Source organism: Ruditapes philippinarum, unplaced genomic scaffold (assembly GCF_026571515.1).
Source record: "Ruditapes philippinarum isolate M1 unplaced genomic scaffold, ASM2657151v2 ctg4621_1_1_1_1, whole genome shotgun sequence".
Classification (NCBI taxonomy): Eukaryota; Metazoa; Mollusca; class Bivalvia; order Venerida; family Veneridae; genus Ruditapes; species Ruditapes philippinarum.
In genome coordinates, this window is record NW_026852407.1 from 58,368 (window position 1) to 82,731 (window position 24,364).

A 24,364-nucleotide genomic window follows, 5' to 3' on the forward strand; every position below is an offset into this window, starting at 1 on the left:
AGGATCGCATAATATAATTTTATTTAACTCGTGCAATAAATTCAGTATTGAACTTACACTCATTCAATATCCTCTGTATATTTTATGTTGACGAACAACAGATGGTTTATATTTTTATTTATTTTTTATCGTTAGTTTAGTTACCCCATACCACGTCAACATAAAGTTGTAGCTGACTCTTTTATCGGAAGGCTAAGACAATTTTACGTAAAAAAATCATAGTTGCTGTTTTCAATGGATTGAGAGCAACAAGACAGGTCTTTGTCCAAGCATGCATTCGTTTGAGGTCTATGTTAAGTTAGCTGCGGAATGTGGGTTATCTACGACTATAAACAAACGTGTATCATCTGCAAGTTTGATGTAAAAAGACACTCCGCTAACAATATCATTAACGTAAACAAGGAACAAAAAAGGACCAATGATTGAGCTATGAAGGATATCTGCAGAAAATGGTGCTCATGTAGAGGAAATATTTTGAATTGAACTCTTTGTCTCCCAGAATACAAATACAAATAAGAGGACAACCATTGAAGAAGTGATCCCTATACACATAAAGAAGAAATTTTGTTGAGGAAATCATGACGCTAAACGCGATCATAAACTTTTTAAATGTCGCAAAATATAGTCCTAACCTCTTTAACTTGGTCAAGGGCTTAACAAATATCGTTGTAAAAGTACATTTAATGATTAGCTTAAGTCTAACCTCTTATAAAACTTGATTGTGGAGGGGTAAGCATTTTTTACTTACAAACTGATTACGCAACTGCATCAGTTTTCCTATACAACTTTACAATGAGATAGGACGGTTTTTTAAGGGACTAGGGTCTGCCCGATTTTCTAGAAATTGGAGTTACATTAGCGAGTTTTAATGATGCAGGAAAAGAAGAACTAATAAATTTGTTAAAGTATGCGGCAAGTGGTCTTGCTAGGTCTCGAAGAAGTTTGGGATGTAAATGGTCGGGTCACATGATTTAGCTATTATAGTCTGGTCTATGGAAGAAATAGACAAGAACATCTTGTGGCGTGATATTTATGTTTATATGACTAGTGAATTTGTTCCCAATTTTCCGTCCGTGCCACCACTGTTGGTTAAGATATGTGTTGTATCTAATGGTACCCGCATATTTTTCCTACCATTTACATACAATTGATGTCGAAAACAATTTTAGCAAATGTCTGTTTAGACAGATGTAGGTTGACTTGTTTTATTAATACATAATTATACAATCACTTTTTTACTCTTTTTTCCAATAACTCTTATACCATGTCATATATTCTGGTAAAGAAAACACGTTGCATAAAACAAAAAGAGGTCCGAGTTTTTCGTAAGAAATTTAATATTTCGTCAACTTATACACAAACACCAGGAAGAACTACTGTATAGCTTTCCAGTCCAATCTGAAGCCGGTGTATTCATCAGAGTCGTCGGATGTGAATGTCACATAAGCATGATCTCCGGGTACTGTTAACTGTCCTGGTGAGACGTTTCCACAGAACGGACCTTTAAAAAGATAGGCATCAGGCATGTATTAATTTGTGTATCTATGCTTGATTATTTAATGTATGTATACTTTCTTGAATGAATGTTTCTCAGTTTACTTCAAATTGGTGGAGATACACTTGTGCAAATTATTTTAAGTTCGGGTGTTAAATGTTTTGTACACGACTATGTGGGACAGCCTTCGTTTATTCAAAAATATGATAGATAGAACATGAAAAACTAATTCGCTGTGTTTCTTGAGCTTTGAATGAAATTTTCTCCCAGGGTCCTGTATTAAGTATTCTTACTTTTTGATACTTTTTTTGCAAAAAAATGTAATCTTATACTTTATTGCTTGCTAGTGTTTTTTATCAGCAAAGTTTTTTTTCTTCACGCAAAATAACCAAAATAATGTTTTACACTTATTATTATTATTATAAGCGTTTAAGCCTAGGTAGTATATTATATTCCAATACAATAGTAATATTATAAAATTGTGTTTTACACCTCGGGCCACAGTTAAATTCGTGAACTAAACTAGTGTTAAAAAATGAATAAAATAACAAATTAACCATGTGCGGATGCCATGCCGTCACCACTGATCTTAACAAAGTCGAAATCACATGAAGTGTCGGGCTCAATATGAAATTGGTCATCAAATTTGAATGCTATACTCTGTAAAATATATATATATAATTATATACATGTATATATATATCTATTGATATAAATATACAAGCAAAAAGAATTGTCAATAACTTTACAGTTATTTTTTTTATCTTAACTATAATATAAATGTTATTCTTGCTTGTTTTAATTATTTCCTCGCTTACTGTAAATATGAGAACATGTGTTTTATCGTGTCCGGTCAGTTATATAGCCCGTTTGAAAGACAAAGTTGAAAATGAATGAGGTAGAATAAAATTATGTCATAAATTTGTTTACTGAGCCCTTTTTAGATTTTATTTATGTTTGAAAGATCTGTAAATGTATATATTTCAAAACTTCAAAACCAAACCATTCTGGAACCAGCTTTAACATTAATTATTTTTTTTTAGAATAAAAGAAATTCAGTCAAATCAGCAGTCAAGTATCAATGCATATATCTCTCCCTACATGACCATAACCTGTCCGATTCGTCTTACCAGATTTGTGGACAACAATAAGAATTTCACCACAACGTTCTTATTAACAAAAATAACACATGCTTATGTTTGTGGTTAAATCAAAATTGGTATTTATATAAAATGTAAGAGAAGGGACCTGCACTTTGTGGACATTACAACGTTATAATAACATGGTACTGATACTTAATATATAAAGACAGATATTTATTTGTACCTTGGTTCCTGGTGGAGCTAGTACAATGTATGTACAATGAGTGTCACTCGGGTACGACGAGGGGAAACCAGGGCTAGTGATGGTACCAGCAGATCCTGTGATGTTTTGATTCCCACAATTTGAAGATCCTGTTTAAAAGTAATAGTTTCATATCAACATTATCGAGATAATGGATTACAATCAGAAAATATTGGCACAATCTTACATTCGCTATCTTGTGTTTGTTTGGAGTTACGGCGAACAGACATAGTATTGGTCCCAAAAACAATCACTGTCTGTATGATGATAGATTGTATATATAATTACAACAGTGCCCAGACCACGTGACTATCTTTGATCTGCGTTTGGCAAAAACCTCAACTAATGTACAAATCACTGCCTTGACATGAAAATGTAAAGCCCGCCCATTTTTAGTGACTAACCCCTACATAAAATGTTTCTGAAGTAAATTTTTCGTAAAGTGAAACAACATGTTTGAACCGTCTAAGATGCAGGCATTTTTACTTTATAGTCTATTACGGTTTTAGTCCTAGCCACAGTCGTAAAAGTCGAAGCTTTGATGGTCCTCGTAGCTGTTCTCGTAGTATTGAGTATAAAAAGTCTTATTTTCGGTGTGAGCTGTATTCGGGCTATATATGTCGTACTGACAATGAATGATACCTGAATAAATTAGTTTACTATATTAGTATAATATGACTAGAACGTCTCGATTTAGATCTAACAATTGCATAATGTTTGCTTATTTGTAATTTTCTCGACACAATAAAGGTTAAAAGGTTATAACGTAATTTTCCTTATCAGACTTTTAATCTATACAAATACATATGTTGAAGTTTTACTCTTAGCGCGGTCTGTAATCTTAACTAAGAAAGAAAAATAATTTATCTACCTTCTAATAAAGAAGGCATTAATTGTACTTCATATACAAAACCCACCTCTTACAATACGGAACAAGAAATAATGTCATGCGTTTCATGCTCCAAAATACTTGAATTTATACCGAATAACGCCCCCGTTTTCCGTTATTCACTTATCTCCTAGTTTCACTTTGTCCTGAACAATATTTTGATGAAAATACTACCAATATCATAATTGTCACTGGGTTTATTTTCTTGGCCTCTTCAAATTATCAAAGTATATCATTGAATTATATATTTTATAAATGAAGGACATTACCAGTTCCGAGACAGTTAGTTGGTAATTCATCTGAATTATCGTTACAATCGTCATCTCCGTCACATAGCCAGTCACGTGATATACACGTCCTATCCGGGCATCGCCACTCATCTGCGGCACCTAATTATCATATAATTTTATGTATATCATTACGATGCCCTGCTATAATTATTTTAAGTGTTTTATTTGCCGCACACATCCTTATAAAAGATATGTTTTACGTCTTGGAAATATCATTTAAAGGTAGATGAAATGAAATAAGTAGACGATTCACAACGCGAAATTTAAGAATGCCATGAATTATTAAGTGCTAACGAATTAATAAAGCATAATTATGGTATTTTAAGTAAAAAAATTCACTGTAAGTAAGTTATTCTTCTACTGATGATGACAAACACTGCATTTTGTGGCAATTGTAATTTCAGCTGTTGTAATGAATTTTCATTTGCTTTCTATGAAACACCGGACTTGTTTCAAAGTAACTTTTACCATATGTTATGTCATTTTGCCTTGTACAAATACGATTGATGACGCGTAATTTAAAGAAAAAATGTTGTTGTCTTATATTAAAAATTGGTCTTTGGCAAAGGTTAAAAGTGACATTATGCTCATATTTTCATCGTCAAGTTGAACTAAATTGACATCATATTTAGAAAGATTAACTGTCATAATGATGATTGACCAACAGTCGATATTGGAAAACGTTTTTGATAGAATATATACCCTGCCTTAAATATAAAAAAGACTGCCCCACTTTTTTTATAAATTGACTGTTCAGGTAAATTCTAATAGATATATAGAGAAATTTTCTTTGGGCCATGTGTGTAATTTATGGTTCATGTGAAGTAAATTATACAATTGAAAGAGATCTGACAAAATGTAAACTTGTTCTGACTTTTACACTGTTCACTCACTATATACCCTTGTATGGGCGTAATGTCACTTTAACTGTAGACCATTATTGTAAATTTTAAGCAATACTGTTGAATTCTGGTTTTAAATGTTTTTACAAGTATAACCGAATACCCTTGTATGGGCGTAATGTCACTTTAACTGTAGACCATTATTGTAAATTTTAAGCAATACTGTTGAATTCTAGTTTTAAATGTTTTTACAGGTATAAGCCAATAACATGGCCAACAATAAACATTTGTATAAGTTCATATTTAGCAAACAACAGTTAAACGCTGTGACATAATCTGTCAAAGTCGTTAAAACGAACTTGTTATAGAGCACAATTAGAGAAAAAATTATTCATAACTTTACAACAGCCGTGCTTATTGTTTACATAAACACCTTGATTGTTCAAAATTGCTCTTACAAAGTCGCATTTGGCAATGGTAGAAAACTACGTCATCGCGCACATGCAAAATGCTCCCGATGTTTACACAAACGAACAATCCGATTGGGAGCATTTTGCAGGTGCGCGATGACGTACATGTAGTAGCCTGTCATTGTATGAATGGCTATATAAAAGAACAAACTAGCATACATCCAGTATTTGATCCTCCTGTACAACCTTGCTCATCACTGTCATCACCACAATCATCATCATTATCACATCTGTACGACATATCAATACATTTACCGTTTGCGCATTCGAATTGTGTATGGTGACAAGAGTCTGAAATGGAAAAAAAAAACTTTTCTTAAAAAAATACTGAAAGTTAAAAATTCTCACGTTTTTAATGTTTTAAAAATTAAAAGTTTAAGATATATTATGCTAAATTTGATAAAAAAACTATCGGTAATTGCTACACAGTCTCTTTGTAAATATTGACTTAACATGTATTGACTCACACAAAGTAGATAATTTATATTTAAAATTTTACGCACAATATGAATATATAACGTCATTAAAAACAGCCATTTTTTTAAAGAAAAGACTAACTTTACTTGACATTTTATAGAGAAAGCTGCTTCCCATACCTAGAATATTCATTGTTTCATTTTTAATTCAGACATATTCATTCAGAATTTCATAGGTTTAATTAAACTATTTTACTCGAGGAAGAGCATACTGTATCTGTAATTAAGAAAATGATTCATTTGGGATGCCTATCCAGGTATGTTATTAAGGTCTCTATTTTGACAATGAGTTAAAATATTAAACACCCAGGACCGGGTTGACACTAACCAATGTTTTAAACAACCGGATCCTGGTCTCTTAAAGATTTAAAGTAAAACATTTGCAATGTATGTGCCTTGGTTTAGATAAAATTGAAACTGAAACGATTTCAGTATTGTAAGATACAAATAAATATTTCACCGATTACAGTCAGATATAACAATACAATCTTATGTATATGTGTGACTGCACTGTTGAAAATTGAGTACCGATAAAGCCGGTGCAGTGGACGTGAGGGATGTTGCAAATTTTCATTATCCCTCATGTACAGACTCAGTCAAACCGAGTCTGCAATTTTCATGTAATTTTGTTGGTTTTAATGCTTCCGGGGGATTACCTTTTTCCAGATGTTCATACTCGGGAATGTTATCTACGTGTACTATTTCCCTTGATTATAAATATAATACATTAAGTATACAACATAAATGATGCAATAGTCACACCAACACTATAGAGGTCATATGACGACTTTCCAGCTTTTGCTTGGGGGGGGGGGGAAAGGGAAGATGTCAACTGAACTAGGTATTATTGAATTATCATGGTACATGTGTTTGTGTTTAAAACAACTGAAATACTGTTTGAAATCAAAATTAATTTTGTAATGGTACAAATAAAAAAAATCTAACTTTGAATATTGTAAAGCTTTTCCAAAGAGAGTTCTAGTATTTATTATCTACGCAATTTCAAACTAACCTTTTATTGCCTGGTATTACTTTTACATGATGTTATTTTGTGTTACATCAATATGGGTCAATGAATGTTATTTTAAATGACTGCTCTACATTGTTACTTGTAAAAACTTACGTATAACTTGCGTGGTGAAATTGTAGAACAGCTTGAACCCCTGGAGCTGAGTGCTGTCGTCGGTAATTAGCTGCATTGTTAGGAACCGTTGAGTCGAGGAGATTGGGTTGAATATATTTCCACAATATTTACCAAGGCTCGGTGAGTGAGTTGAGTTTCCATCGAAAATCTCTAAGTAATCATATGCACATCTGGTGTAATAAAGAAGATTATTTTTATAAAGAATAGTACTAGCCAATCTGCTAAATAACGCTACGCATTAGGAACATGTAATTAAGAATTAAGTAGATGTGAACTTGAATCAGGTAGATTGATTAATTGCAAACCTTATTAAAATGTTGGTTGTTATAAGGGCATTAGAAGAAATACTAAAAATGCACGAATAAAAATATAAAAGCATACATACGCGGGATCATCTTCTATGTTAAAGGCCTTGGCAACAAGTTCGACGTTCATGCCATCAGGTGCTTCGATTCTCCAAATACAGTTAAGGTTTTTGCCGTAGTTGTGTCCGGCGTCGAACCCAGCATGACTGGCAATTTCACCATTATTGTGTGTGAAGTAATCGTTGCTACCACATGTATAAGCTCTTTTTGCTGTGGAAAGACAATTGTGTTTCAATATAATGACAATTCTTTGCGAGAACATCATTAATATTACTGTTTACCTTTCTCAAAATTTTGTTTTATCAGAACAGTGCTGTTACTGATTCAATATAATACTTTTCATTCCTCGTTTTGAAATTAAGACATAACAAGAAATAGTATACTTTTGAAAAAACATAAATTGGTGTCTACTTGTCAGTCGCAGCGGGAATTTTTTTTCAGAATATTGACGGTGGTCCACCAAAGAAAGGCACGCCAGGGTGTAACGATATTTTTATCAAAGCGCTAGGAGTAAGAAATGCTTAACCTCTAAAACAAAGATTTTGCGAATAATTTTGAAAAACTGCGTTATAATATCAGAAACAGTACACTTTACACTCATCAGGTATCATTTTCCAGCAGTCATGTCGGTCCCAATATAGCTTGCGGGCTGTCAATGATCTTGTATACTTTATTATTTTCTTCTTTTTGAAAGAATGTGAAGAAAAAGTTGTCAATCAGTTGTGGTTAAGAAGAAAGTATCAGTGAAAATATGTTTTAAATTGAACCAATCATAAAGTTGATTATATGTAAGACGTCCATTTAGGTCACAAAGCCGATGTATATCTTAATCGTATAATTATCATATTAAATCATATTGAACTTTGTGAATCATTCCTTATCTTTGTACAATTTACTGAAGTTAAAAACTCGTGTTAAAATCAAGTATTTACACACATGATTACGAACACACTTCAAACCTCTTTTGGATAAAATGGCATAGCCATCTTTATGAGCAAATAATGTGCAAGAGAGAGATTCATACATCAGATTTATACGATTCGTTTCGAGAATCAAGTTTTCTGTCTTCTTGTCATATATCTATATCAAAATTATATTTATGCCGCGCAGCAAAGGTCGCTGACATCGAATTGTTTGCCCCATTGTTCGATTCTCACAAAAACTCACGCCCGTTTAACTCACAACGAGTGAAAAATGTCCATCGGTAAAAATGTTGTGAGCAACTTCCGTTCCTCGTTGTGAGCACCCATCTATGACGTGTGAAACGATAAACAAGGTGAGTTTTTCATAATTTTTGAAGATTACAGACATTTATGTAAAAATATCGGAATGCAGTTAGCTAGCGATGTGTTTTCCGAGTATGCACATGTAAAGATATTGCCTGTTGGTGGACAATTTGATGGAAATACCGTGCGACGCAGTCACTCGGGGTAGCTGGAAAACTAGAGACAAATTCTCTTTGGACCTAATTTAACATTGAAAACGTCTATTCTGGTGACGTTTTGTGCATTCTAACCTAAAACAGACGCCCACAAGTCTTCAGCGTAAATTATTACCTGAAAGTCTTCGTAGAAACGGAGATATACCCTTTTTTGCTTTAATCCTCGTTGTGAGCACCATAACCTCGTTGTGAGCAAGACAAGCGAAGTGCTTGTCTGGTTTTAATATGTAATTCAAATGGCGAGAATACAATTTTAAATCTACCAAACGCAATCAAAACGTTTTTGTACAATAGTTTTTCTTTGCAATAGTTCTTCTTTTTTTTTTTTTTTTTTTTTTTTTTTGAAAATTATTCTTCATGTTCATAGACATCAGATAAACAATGGAGCTAAATCAGGTATTTTATTTCTTATACTCTAGTGTGGCACGAGTGAACATCACGGGGAGTTTATGAATATTTCAACAATTTCACAGTCTGTGTGATACACACATACGTGTGTTTATCCTGAGCTGAAGACTGACCAAGGTATATAAAACAAGAACTGTCAAGGTAAGTTGACAATGCCCCTTTGATTTATGGACCAGATAGATTATTTGTTGTTGGACAATTAGATCTTCAATGTGAAGGTCTTTCAAGGTCAATGTGAAATAAATATAGGTCAGTTTGAAAGTCTTGTCCAAAGGGGGCATTGTGTCCAAATATGAATTAATTTTACTTACTAATAAAGAAGTTAATTATGACCAATGTTAAAGATTTTGGATGTTCTAGAATGTTATCCAGGGTACAAGGTAAAAAAAAACAAATCAGTTTGAACGTCTTGTCTAAAGGAGTGTTGTGTCAAAATATGAGTATAATCCGTATACTTATAAGGAAGTAATGACTAATTTTTAAGTTTTTGGACAATTTGACCTTCATGGTGAAGGTCATTCAGGGGTCAAGGTCAAAAGAATATAGGATAGTTGGAAGGCCTTGTCCAAAGAGGTGTTGTGCCTAAACATTATGCCAGGACATTATGGCCAATCTTAAATGTTTTTGGACAATTTGACCTTCAAGGTAAAGGCCATTCAAGGGTCAAGGTAAATTATACAGGTCCGTAGGAATGTCTTGTGCTAAGGGATGTTGTGTTCAAATATGAATCAAATCCGTTTATTAATAAGGAAGTTACGGCCAATGTTAAAGTTTTCGGACGGACTGACAGACGGACAGGTCAAAACTAATATGACTTCCTTTGGGGTATGCACAACGTCTTGCGAAGAAATGCTGCTGTGCAAAAACGTTTTAATTGCTTTGGTAGATTGAACATTACATTTTCACCATCTGAATTACATATTAAAACCATACACGCACTGCGCTTGTCTTGCTCACAACGAGGTTATGGTGCTCACAACGAGGATTAAAGCAAAAAGGGTATATCTCCGTTTCTATGAAAACTTTCAGATAATAATTCACGCTGAAGACTTGTGGGCATCTGTTTTAGGTTAGAATGCACAAAACGTCACCAGAACAACGTTTTCAATGTTAAATTAGGTCCAAAGAGAAGTTGTCTCCAGTTTTCCAGCTACCCCGAGTGACTCCGTCGCACGGTATTTCCATCAAATTGTCCACCAACAGGCAATATCTTTATATGTGCATACTCAGAAAACACATCGCTAGCTAACTGCATTCCGATATTTTTACATAAATGTCTGTAATCTTCAAAAATTATGAAAAACTCACCTTGTTTATCGTTTCACACGTCATAGATGGGTGCTCACAACGAGGAACGGAAGTTGCTCACAACATTTTTACCGATGGACATTTTTCACTCGTTGTGAGTTAAACGGGCGTGAAAACTCTTAACTCTTTCGCACGAAGAAGCTTGTTGGACGACATTCGTAACAAATCACATTTTTAACAGATATTTTGCATAAGTGATTGCATTTGCGAAAAGGGATTTTAGAACCATATACATGTGTATGTAACAAACTTTGCCATGAATATTATTTATTGATTGCCCGTTATCATCATCGTCGTCGATGATACGACATATCGGCTAGCGAATTCGATACAACCGCATATAGATGTTTCCAGTTCGTGGTCTCTGGCGGTAGAAAAGTTATATAATTGTCTTACCCTTGCCTATAATAGTGATTCAAGTTAAGCTAAATTAACTTTTAAAAATGCATTCCTTAGCTCCTAAACCTGGAGAGACGGGTGGCCCGGTTCAACTAAATTCGCATATCACACGGAGTGTCTTTGTTAATGGTAATGTTGCAAGATAGGGGAGTTTTAAGTAACTTATGCGACATAAAGCGGTGAAATATAAACCGGATTTTAACTGTACAGCTGTCCTTGCGCCTTGCAGTAGAGGTTTTGTTAACATCGAAACAATTCCTTCTTCTACTACTATTACTACTACTATCACTTCAATTACCATTACAACTACACAGTTCCTAAATTCCTTTTGCACAAACGATTTCCATAAGTTTTAATTTAATTTTGACTAATAAATATGTGCTTATCAGCTCAGACAAAAAGAAACAAGACAAACAGTTGACAGAAAGATTTAATTAAATATCGGCTGTCTGCATATGATATAATCCAAAGCAAAAGTTCAGACAATGCACAAAGTAGTTATCTCTCTTAAGTACTATCGAGCGACAAATATGATCCTTACTAACAAAGTAATAATTCATTTTTTTGCTCGCAACATTTTTCCTTTTATACCCCGAATCAAAAAGGATCGGCATCGATCACATTCGTAACAAAATATGATACATATGTCTTTTTTTCCGTTACACATTTGAAACAACAGTGTAACAAAGGTGATTCGTTACCAATGTGGTCCAACAAAGCTCTCGAAAGGTCGTTGTGTTTTTAAGTCTTCCCGATCGATTTATGAAATAGTGCACGAATAGCATTTAAGGATTTGTCCTCCTTCACCAAAAAGTTGAAGATTGCCATTTAACTGTATATGCAATAACCATATAACCATAATAATAATAATATCATTGTGTCTTTAGCACCAATAACTAAAAAAAGAAAAACATTACTGATAACAAACAAAATAGACCTCGGCAACTTCATATAAATAATACATATCACTTACTATTTGTTGCATTTGCAGCCGCAATGCCTAACAAAAGGCAAACAAATTTAAACATGGCTGAAATCTTCGTAGAGTACTAATGTGGCCGTTTACTTCGTGACTACTATATGAGTTTATAGTAAACCCTGTATAGATACTAACAGCTGGAGATTTCTCTAAAGGGAATCACTAATGTGGGTCATCGGTCATCAGAATAGTTTTGATAAGCAGCCTTCATTGCGTATATATTGCATATTTACATGTAAGTATAAGGTGACGTATAACTATGTCAATGTCAGAAAATTATAATGTCGAACTGTAAAAAAGTGTCAAATATTTTAAGATACACAACAATGTCAGATTGTAATAATTTTGCTATCTTAAACTGTAAAGGTAATGAAAAACTCAACTTTTTTAATGTGTCTGTTCTTATTCAAAAGGTTAACTTACTACAGTTCAAATGTAATATTTATGCCCTTGATATTACATGTAACCAAAAGAGGGAGATAAATCATAATTTCTTTTCTTTGCTTTTTACTTTAGGACTGTTTCCCTTTGTTATCAATAATATACAAGAAAAGCATTGATGCAAAGCATCAAAGGGCGTCCAAGCAAGAAATGCAGCAAGTGAAGATGAACTAGTACACATATGATGACAAGATATTCTTATAAACTACCAGAAATGTATATCACTTATGAATGAGCGGACGAAAGACATTGTTCATTATGAACTTTGATTGGCATGCTAGAGATTAGAATATTACTTGTTATTTCTTTATGATCGTGGTTATTAATAGCAACGGATATACATGTATGCAATCATTTATAATCCATTTGTGTAACGCATGATCAAAACGTACCACACCTTTGTAATTGTCCCTATCGCTATTAGCGAAGACCCCCTCTTAGGGTATCTGTTCACACTTTGCTATTTTAATACTGAGTTTTTACTACTCTTTTTTTATTAAAATTGTAAAATAAATTTTAAGAATTCAATTGTCATATTGACCGACGATTATAAGTCAAAGCTTAACTGGAAAAAGTCAGTAAATTATGGTTTATCTTTCAATATATAATACTGTTTATTCTTAAACCATGTACATGAACATTTGTATTTTTCTTTATCATTTTTTAAATAATCAATCAATTGAATAATTCATAAAATCTAATTTGTAACTTTGAATAATTCATCGGCATCTTTACTAAACACGGATAACAAATTAAATAAAATGTTTCAAAGTTGATAATGTCATTTTAATACCAGAAAATGTACCTTTTTCTCAATTATTGTACATATCACGGATTTATATTACATATAAATCCGTGTACATATTTATAGTTTTTATCTCATATAGATAAAGTGAATCATGCTATTGTTGTTTTTTTTCTAATTGTAACGATATCAAACATCTACTCCAAAACCGGGAGAGACCGGACAATAAACGTGTGGTACTATTCGCTGGTCACTAGTAAATCCCGGTCAAAATAGACCGGGAGAGACCGGTAATTACCGATAGGAGTGATAAATAGATATATCTATAAATAGATTTTTGGAATATTTAGGTCATCAACTGATCATTCTAGGATACATGTGCAACAATAACATACCATGATAACCCACTGTGTACTACAAAATGATAAATAAAAAACCCCGAAGAGCGCGATTTATTGACGGAAAATGTTATTTCATTTGAAAATGTTTGCATTACGAAATTCTTCAGTTCGCTATTCATTGTAACATATCGCGGCATTTCATTCTTAATTAATAATCAAGCACCCTCATACCGATCGGAATGATCGGCTTTTATTATGACCGACTAAAAGGCTCGAGAAGTTGCTGTCGCCCTTTCACAAAATCTGATTTCATTCCATAAGGGCGCCGCGCTTCAGCGCGGACGCCAATGAATCCTGATAAATTCGCCATTCATTCATATCTTATAATCAAAGTACTTAAAGTACTGACGAATATTGGTTACTTTCACCACAAATTAATACTTTGTAGTTCTCAATTCATTGAAGTTTTCACTCGAATAACTTATTTAACTATTTCAAAGATGTTTTATGTGCTTGGTTCGTTCGCGTCAGAAATAAAATATGAGCTGCGTCACGACAAAACCAACGTAATGCGTTTGCGAGCAGCATGGATCCAGAATAGCCTGCGCATTCGCGCAGTCTGATCAGGATCCATGCTGTCAGCTTGCAGACCCTATAATAAGTAAAGAAACTGATAGCAAACAGCATGGATCCTGATCAGACTGCGCGGATGAGCATGCTGGTCTGGATCCATGCTGGTCGCAAACCCAGTATGTTGGTTTTGTCATGGCGCGGATCATATATTTTCAGAAGATGATTGATATATTTTTGGGTTACTTTTAATACTTTATAATTTTCTTTTGCCACTAGGGCGAAAGAGCTATGACGCATGAATAATGTTAAAAATACAATGTGTGGTATGCATCTTTATTTTATTGTATGTGATGAGCTTCAATGGTAATGCTGGTCTGGATCCATGCTTGTCGCAAACCCATTTTGTTGGTTTTGTCGTGACACGGCTCATATATTATGAATACTGCCGCATTGAAATTTAACGCCAAAAGCATAGATGTTTATAGTATGGCTTATGAAAAGCAAACATGAATTTTGCTTTGAACATTTTTTGTCAGTATGTGCTTCTGCATAGCTTGAATGCCAGCGAACTATACCCACTGCATGAGGTAACGACGGCAACATAAAAATGTCATTTATCCCCTTCCAAAATAACAGAGACACATTTTATAAAATGAAAAATAGAAATTTATTTAATTATTTTCATATGCACCTGACACGAGCTTGCTACCTAAAAGAGGCCAGGAGGTCACTTTATCCGCGAGATAAAGTTTATGCCTATTATCCTACTTTTTCTATTCCAGTTATCTTCGAAAAACGTTTATATCTCGTTACTTCTGCTGCAGTATAGAACAGGTTAAAAATCGATATTAAAACACCTGACGCCTACTTGTTATATCACCCACTTAAAGTTTATAATGTCAATGCCAATAAACATCACATGAATGAAATAAAACGTGCTAACATTTCAAACATTAAGATTATAAGAGTCTCTTTATAGATTCAGTCTATAAGTAAAAAACTTGTCTTTACCTCAGAACTGTTTTTAAGTAAGAACATGCAACACATTTAACTCTTTGCATCCTGGAAAATATTTCGTCTGTTAAAATGTCGTCTGCTTCTTTTATATGTTTTCCTATTCCAAATTTCCTGGTACCTTGCAAGACACATAAATGATCGTCTTCTTGTCTGGTGCTTAGATATTGAGATCGCTCCCGGTAAGCAAAGGAGTAAATCATTGATCATTGACCTCTTCATATTGATTGAGTCTTGAACTGATTATAATAGATCTGAAGCAAATATTTACTTCCACGTGGGTGAACTCTATGATATGGATCTCAAAATTATTCATCTGGAAAAAAGATCTGTGAATTTTTGCTTATCCAGATGTGCACTATAACCACATATCTGAAACAAAATCGAAAGCATGAACCTGGAACATCTAGAGAAAAACATCAGGTAATATTTCTTTTTCCAAAAAGCTTTGAATTTCATAAAAGAAAGTTAAGAAGTTGAAAACTTACTCTGTAAATGACTCACTATCGCTTTCGTCATGTTTCAATCACTCGAAGATGATTTACTTAATTCCGCCTTGAGACGAAAATCTTCTTGAAGGCCTCCTTGCCGGATTAAGGTCTGTCAACTTTTCTGTCAGTTGTTCTTCCTTGCCATTTAACATTGGATAAGTTGGTCCTTGGAAATGATATTTTTCTCTAACGGCAGAATGCCCATCTTCCTCAAAGCTGAATGAATGCTGGCAGGATCATAGCTTTGAGATATACTTTGTAGGAGAGTTATGCCATGTCGTAACGAGCAATATACTTACTCATGTACTTCCGCATAAATACAGCACTTTTTTTGGTAACAATATGTTTTGAAGGTACCCAAAAAAACTTAATCAAATGGTTGCAAGACATGAGAAGAGTTGGTTGGCAGTACAAACAAACAGTACATTTGTCTAATAAACTAATGATAGCGGGACATATGATGCATTGCCAACAAATAAGAGTAAGATGGGATCCTCGTTAGTCCAATCTCTACTAAAAGAAGGTAGGAAATGATCCAGTAAATAAGTTTTTGAACATATCGGTGTTTGGCCAGCCATATGGGGTGTAAAAAAAAGCTTTAATAAGACTCCATCGTGCCAGAAAAAACGTAGAGCCAGTTGTTGCTCAAAGGCTTACTCGTTTTTTGTTATTTTTTTGTTATTTGTTTGTTTTGTTTTTTTTGTTTTTTTCTCTCTTACAAAGATTTGAAATCAGCTTACCAATCAGAAGCTGGAAGTGACGGTAATACAAACTATCCTAGTTTGAGCAATCACAGTATGTACCACAAGGGTCTCTTTTACTTCATATAACAAGAAAGTTATTGAGCCTGTTCGATCTATTGCCTCCCTTAGTCTTGTTTCCAAATTCTGGAAACAAAGTGACCAATAGGTTTGCTGCCATTTCTATTTTCCAACCCTTTTCCTTCACAGCTTAAACAACCATTATTATATTATTTTGATCTTATTGACAGATCTTTTGAATGCTTTGGATTATTTTGTACCAATCGATAGGGTTTGTTCTGAAAACTAAAATTTAAACTTAACTTAGTTTTGTAATCAACATTAAATTATGCGATATTAAGGTGTACTTAGCATGAAATTTTTTTTTCGACAGTTTTCAGAATATGATTAAAATGTGATAATCTATAAATAGAGGATATGGAATAAGTGTAAATCCAATACTGAATTTATTGAACGAGTCGATTAAAAATATGCTTCTGGTGAGCATATTATTTTTCATTCAAGGAGTCAATAGATTTGTAGTGTAACGCTAACATTTAGCGCGTCTTTAAACTATGTTTGTTTAACGCAAATGACGTCACGTCAAAATATTTGCACGGCCGCGCAGTGCTGTTTAAAATTACGGCGTCGCAAAGCTGCAAGGGTATGTGATAAAAATGCATTATATTTGGTTTTGATTGGCTGAGATATGTTTCTTATATTTTTATTGTAGAATGAATATTTTGAACATTAATGCACATATAGAAGCCTAAGACTGTTAATTGATAACCGTATAAAGAATCAATACTTTTTATATTTTGACATTTTAATTTACGGCTGTAGCAATATTTAGATTGATATATTAAGTAGAGCCGGATTCGTATCCGTATTTTATGTAACAATTTATTTATTTTGGCATATTTTACTATACAATTTTTTTTTGGAAATCAAACAAAAACAAACCTGTACTTATGTACTTATTCTGTTTTCTGTATATATGTTATATTTTAGCAAAATATATAGTATAATTCAATATTCTTCATATAAATATATAGTATTAACGCCTACATGAGAATGTCGCCTACGTGAGTACTCCCTCGGTTCCCATTTCTAATCACGTGGAAACAATAAACGTGAATACGATCAGATTTCATGTTAAATTCTACTGAACTTGTCAATGTCAATTTATAATATGCGTACTTTACTAAAATCACCTGAGCGTCAGCCTTAAAATGGAATAAAATTGTCTACTTATATTTATCAACTATTGTCGAACAAGTCATTTTAAGTAAAAGTAAAACAGAATGAGATTTTAAATGCAGGTAACCGAACTGCTGTTGATACAAATACAGGATATTAAATTTCACCGAGTGTCTTTTTTCAAGATATTTCTTTTAAATGTCTTATTTTACCTTTAAGAAATTTAAATTTATTTATTCAATACAAAATAATCATTATAATCAGTTAATTACTTACCCGTACCGCTTTTACGACTCCGTAAAAACGGTATTGCACGACCGGGCAATTGATTTGACCTGACGTCATTTGCGTTATACAAACAGCGCGTAAAGAAGGGCTAAATGTTAGCGTTATGCTATAGGCGCGTCAATGAAAAATGGTTCTTTTTATCATAAACAGTTCTAATTTTGGATTTTTGTTAAATAGAATATAATATTCATGTAGCTCCATTACTAAATTTATTGATCTTGTTGGAAACAAAAATATATTATGCTCGCTAGAGGCTTGTAAGTTATAAATGTATTTAACTCGTTCAATAAATTATGTATTGAACCTGCACACATTCAATATGCTCTATATATCAAATTGCTACTGATAACCATTGAAATACCAAAGAAAATCGTTACTATGTTTACATAAAGGAACATTTCGTAGACGGTAAACGTTTTACTTATCGCCCTTTATGAATAAGCTTGCTAAAATCTACAAGGTGATGTTTATGTTATTAAATGAATAATTAAAAGAATTTGCAAATAAAAGGGGGAAATATATATTCTATAAACTATCTTTATTAATAAAGCTAATGGGTAAAAATATTTGCTTATGTTTTAAAGTATTATGAAGCAGTGCAAAAGTCTGCGAGTTAGAATTTGATACTATTACACCTGGTGCCTACTTGATTTATCACCCTCTTTTAGTTATAATAAATATATTGTGGTATAATGTCATTGCCAAAACAAAACATCTTGTGAATGGAATAAAACGAGCTGATATTTCAGCTGTTTAGACACAAGAATCTGTGTATGGATTCAAACTAATAAATTTATTTTACGAGCAGAATGTTTTAGAACACATTTAACCCTTTGCATGCTCGAAACATATCGTTTGTTAAAATATCGTCTGCTTAATGTATAATGTTTAAATATCCAATGTTCAACAGTTTGGTTCCTGGTTAGAAATGGAGGTATTCGGAGGTATTCGGCCTCTTGTTTGTTACCTTACCATTGTTACTTACTTGCAAAAAATATTGAGGTTTTTTATTTTATGTAACTGGTTTTAAAAAACGATATTTTGTGAAAACAAGACAACGCTAATGTCAAGAAAGAAAAAAACATAAAAGGAATGTTAAAATTTATATATAGAAAAATCTACAAGTAAATTTTTTGGGGGAAAAATTTTCCCAAAAAAGAATTTTTGAAATGAATTTTCTCAAATTTTTGAAAATTTTTAAATATGGTTTTTTTATAAAATTTCCCGTGATAAAAAATTGAAATCAAAAAAAATGAGCAAAGACCCAAACTGAAAATTAAAAATTTAGCTCTAAAAAACGTTCCGCTTTTTTTATCTGACCGTGACCAAATACGAAGTCATATCTGGTTACCTATCACACAGCCAATCATCAGCGAGCTTTCATAATTTTGAAAGCGATGTAATTTCTAATTTTTACCCTGGAAAAACACAATACTGAGTAGGTAATTTGCACGACTTCGAGAACAAACATGGCGTTGCAAATATAGCCGACAGGTAAACTGGCGAAACAATCTTGCCCATTAAAAATTGTAACAGTTTCAAGTTAAATTGTTAAAGATTACTTCAAAAAAATCAATAGTTTGATAACTGTATTTTGATACTTCTTCTAATGCCTATGTAAAAACTGGTTTGATTGCATGGCTAAAAATAGCTTTTTCGGGAAATCAGAATTATAAAGAAGGTGAAACATATAAGGTCATTATCAGATCTACATAAAAAATACGTTGATAGATCAGGTTGAGCATATTATATCTTTCAATTTGGAATGTACTTTATTCAGTTGATTCAGATGGCGAATTTACACACAGACATGCTCTCTCAGTTCTAAACCGACCATCTAAGGGATTTTTAAGCATGACAGGGATAAATATAACAGTTTTGTATAAAAAAGCGGCAAAATACATATTTTTATTCAGATTTTCTTGGTTATTCAAATTTGCTTGAAATAAAATGATTTTCCACTACTTAAAAGTGAAGTTAATAGTGCAAAACAGAACAAAACATTTATATCATTTTGGTTTGGTCATAGCTCTTCGTCACAAATTGGTTACAAAAAATAATCAAATTACAAATGAAACATGCCATACATGTACAAATAATAAAGAATGATAAATAATCAATAAGAAAAAAGAAGCCAATACTTTATACTAAGTATCACAATACAAGTGTCATATTTATTAGAGAGTGACATGATATGATGGAACACACTCGAGTGATTGATTAATTATATTATAACAGCCTCCGGAAAAAGATTGCAAATCCGGAATTTTCGCAAACTCAACTACCCTTTTTAATATAGTTTCAATACAAAAAGTTAAATCAAACAGTGATTTGGATAAAAATAGACGATTATTGACCTTTTATACAAAGATAGCGCAATAATTAAACGCAGGGTGAGCGTTCAAAGTGTGACCTCCCATGGGGTTTTTCAATTCTCCCACGGGGTTTTACGTGTCCCACTGGGACTTTAGTGGGGTTTAAACCCCATTTCTTAAAGTGGGAGAATAAAACCGTGGGAGGAAAAAGAGTTTTTTTCTAAATATTTTTACATGTGTTGAATATATAATACTTATAATAAATTTATAAGTATTCGAGGAATATATTTAAAGAATTTTGCAATTCTCCCATTGGCTGAACTAACCCATTTAGTAAATGGGAGAAATCTCCCAAAATTAAAATGGTGCGGAAATCTCCCAAAATTAAAATGGGAGAAATCTCCCATGACGGCGTACTTGGAGAAATACCCCATTAGAGCGTTATGGGAGAATAACATTATGGGAGAATTCATCTATATCTTTTTCTGTTTTACATATTGGAACGGAAGTTTAACAGTAAAAATTTTTCTACATGTTAATATTGTCAATACGACTGGTAATTGGTTGAGCAACAGGTATGCCGCATCCGTGGGTTGCTAAATGACAACAAATAATATATTTGCATAATGGATTAAGATGAATTTAATTATTGAACGTGCACCTTGATTTTTTGAAATACAAACACATTTTCCGGTACCGATTTGAGACAGTGCATCGTCTAAATTATATTTCATTTTCAACACTCAGATAATTTTGACTGGCACTATCACAACGATTTACTTGTAAAAATAACTAGAGTCTAAGTACGTACGTAGTATTGTAGACGGTGGTTTCAATGTAAAAGCCTTTTTTGAGCCACTTCCTGTGAAAAAAGAAAGAAACTTAAATTTATGAACATTACAATCTTTCAACGATCATATTTATTCATATTTCTGGTGTTTTTTAAATAATTTTGTTGTGCTTATTAAACTTTTAAGGTCATTTCAAGGCAGATAGCTTGATATATCAGTCTTTTTAATTTCATTTTTATATTTTGTGTATGTTTTTGTTTTATTCTTAATCACAATATAGAATTTCATGTTATTCTAATTTTTACATTTTTCATACCCTTTAAATTAAAAGAGAAAGGAAAATTCTTAAAGCATATAGTATGCTGTGTTTTTAGGACATTTGGCATTTGTTTAGAATACACCGCTCATTACCAATTCTTGAAATTTTAGCAAATAACTTCAAAGAGTGTTTCCGTATTCCTCCCCCCCCCCACCAGAAAATTAAGGCCTTATTTGCCGTCATTGCAATACTCTCAAGGAATGTTTGTTATCACATTATATGATCATGTAAAGTTGATATAAATTCTATGAACCATTTTTAATCGTTCTATAAAAAAGTAACAAACGCTTTACTTAAATTGATGTCATCATTTTGAAATACGCACTTATAGTGCTTCTTCTACAGATCAGGCGTCGGTAGAGCAGTTACATTTCTACATAAACGGCATCATGTCTATAACAATTATTTCAAGTTCTTTAAAAAATAAAAACACCTTTCAACACTAAGAATAAATCTCTACCTCCCAAAATGTGTTGCTCTGCAAGGATTGTGCTAATAGCTTTTTTTTTAAAGTTTTTTTTCTATTTAATTAGGATTAATAATAAGTTCTTGCATATCAGACTGGTGTTTTCGTTAGTGTTATCGGAAATGGTTTAATAAATCTGTCAAATGTTGCGGTTTGGATTGGAATATCCGCCCCAAAGGAATCCGCCCATTGGGCGCTAACGAGGCGAATTGTGGCCCATATGCGGGTTTCCGAGGAACGGATATTCCGATCAGAACCGTAAACATACATCAGATATTTTATTGCATACTGTATAAGTGGATATTTATGCGTCACAAGAAATTTGCGAATGTCAAAAAGTGGAATTTTTGCGTGCGGAAATATTTACGAAAATATGATTTCTTGAATTTAATACTGTTTTTTTTTTATACTATCTATTATTAAATAAGTATGTTTATGTTGAGAATATGCCGTTATTGTAATCCTTCTGTTCAGTTGTTTGACAGTTGTTTGATACCTTTATTATTTATATAATTGTTTGAAATATCCATTGTTATTTTGATAAAGGACCTGATCACACATTTCTTTGTCATATTAGGAAACATTCTTTTGTTATTAGAATAACCTATCGTGTTATGAACACAAATAATATTTCATTAAAACATTTGTGATTTGTCAAGACCATACTTAAACAAACAATGAGAACAATAAATCCCAGTACCTGAACAGTCAAATTTATTCATGTAAGATGCTACATGAATATATGATCTCAAATAATAAAAGAAAGTTTGCATAAAAAGAAATAATTTTTGCGTGATCAAATATTTGCGAATAATTTCAATACGCAAACATCGCGAATATTTCCACGTTGCAAAATTAACCACTTATACAGTATTCTACTATATTATATTTTAAATTCTTTACCTCAATAAAACAATTTTCCATGGAAATTCATGTTTTTTTTATCCGTAACTTTTTTCTGACAACAGCGTATATAATCACAACTAAAATTCATAACGCTGAATTAACGTCATCATAGGCACGCATTTTCATTCTCAAATATGCCACAGTGACGTCATTTTTACTCATAAAATGCGCTTTAATGTATCGACTTATCTGGCATCACCTCCCCTAGCCAGATAAAATTTCCGGTATGGGTAGAATTTTAAAAATTTGATTTTGAGTTATGTAGCGGCGGACAATATGGCATATATATGTATCACACACAATTAATAGAGGCGGGGGTATAAAATATTGAACACATTGTTACCTTACCTAACAAACAGTACTGCAGTAGAATTAATACGACCATATAAAATTTGAACAGCATCTTTCTTCTCTGAAAGTGTAATTTTAGCTTATTAATAAGTGGTTGAAATTACATTTTGTCCAATAAAATCGATCAATTTTTTGAAATTCTTCGGTACATTTAGTATAAGTTTAGATTTTGTTAGACAGCACTTATGGAAATAAAACTGCCAAGAGCGACGCATAATTGTTTACAGAAACAAACACTATTCCACTAAGTGGTTGAAATTATGTTTTTAATCTTTACAACGTGCAAAGTGTGATACACTGATTTTACGGGATAGTATTTTAGACAATTTACTGTCGATTAAATGTACCAAAGAATTCGAAAAATGGAATGATCTATTGCACAAAATGTAATTTCAAAATACAATCAATCAACATATCAAAAATATAGGTTAGAATAAGTTAAATCAACATAATTGAAATTAAATTTTTTTCAAGACTGACGAAAATTAACCAATACTTAGTAAACAGTAAATCTACTGTTGGTCATTTTACATGTAGATGCTTCATATTTTATAGGAGAAAATGGAAAATAATCATTGACAAAAATGAACATGATGTTATTTTACCAGACATTTTCCGACCACATTATTAATTATTAAAACATTTCTTTTTACTCACTTTGATAAGCAGCTGTCTGGTTAGGTAATTTGGTCTTAAATGATTATTAATTCATTTTGTCTTATCTAATGTTGTAACGTCAAATCTTATGCGGAAGAGTTGTAGTAGGAAAGTTCAATGATAAGTGTTAATAAAAGGTTAGTGTGACTATATATCAAAGCTTACCAATTTATAAAACTATATTTTAACGCAATGTGTATGAATGATCATATTAAATTAAATTAGGAAGTGTAAGTAAGGTTGGTAGAGATAAAAAGACGCGATGTCATCTTCTGGTTAACGCAAATAAAACCAGTCTGCCCTTTTACGTCTTTTCGAATATTTAATTGCTGTAAATGAAATTATTTAGCATTAAAACATTGACATTTGACATTATTATGCCCTGGTTTATTTTTGAATAGCCTGCTAAGAGGGATTTGTACGGAAGCGTCATGGTGCCAATTTAACATGTTCTATAAAAATCCTACGTAGGAGATAAAAAGCCTAATAAGGACTTCATAACTTCTACGCAGGGCTTTATAACTCCTACGTAGAAGATAAAAAGCCTACTTAGGAGTAGTTAATATCTCCTTTATAAATGTTATAAACTCCTTATTTATCTCCTTTGTAGGAGTTATCATTTTTGATAGAGCATGTTAAATTGGCACCATGGCGCTTCCGTAGATTTCTATTATATGATAAAAGTATAATATACATTTGAATGCATTTTGGAAGTGTAGTTTATAACTATATTCACTAACTTATCTAACTTTATCATGTTAAGTCTTATTTTAAAAGAGCAAATCCTAAAATATGCTAAATAATTTAAATTTGGCTATTTTAGATTAACAATAGCTTTAATAATCCATACAAAAAAGGAAATAGTGAATGGTATGA

The 24,364-nt window shown here is 32.4% G+C and overlaps 1 protein-coding gene and 1 long non-coding RNA gene across 2 annotated transcripts; both read right to left on the bottom strand.

The window, feature by feature from the left end:
* Positions 1-1,316: 1,316 nt before the first annotated feature.
* On the bottom strand, positions 1,317-12,004 carry LOC132759430 (tolloid-like protein 2). Its single transcript, XM_060751199.1, has 8 exons — positions 11,845-12,004; positions 7,336-7,525; positions 6,930-7,120; positions 5,490-5,621; positions 3,998-4,117; positions 2,822-2,949; positions 2,053-2,155; positions 1,317-1,501 (listed from the first exon to the last, which is right to left on the bottom strand). Exons 1-8 carry the CDS (start codon positions 11,897-11,899, stop codon positions 1,374-1,376), a joined length of 1,047 nt encoding a protein of 348 aa, XP_060607182.1. The 5' UTR covers positions 11,900-12,004; the 3' UTR covers positions 1,317-1,373.
* Positions 12,005-20,755: 8,751 nt separating this feature from the next.
* On the bottom strand, positions 20,756-23,565 carry LOC132759441 (uncharacterized). Its single transcript, XR_009629714.1, has 3 exons — positions 23,489-23,565; positions 22,829-22,892; positions 20,756-20,860 (listed from the first exon to the last, which is right to left on the bottom strand). It is a non-coding gene; the product is annotated as an uncharacterized LOC132759441 (long non-coding RNA).
* Between the last annotated feature and the right edge of the window lie 799 nt (positions 23,566-24,364).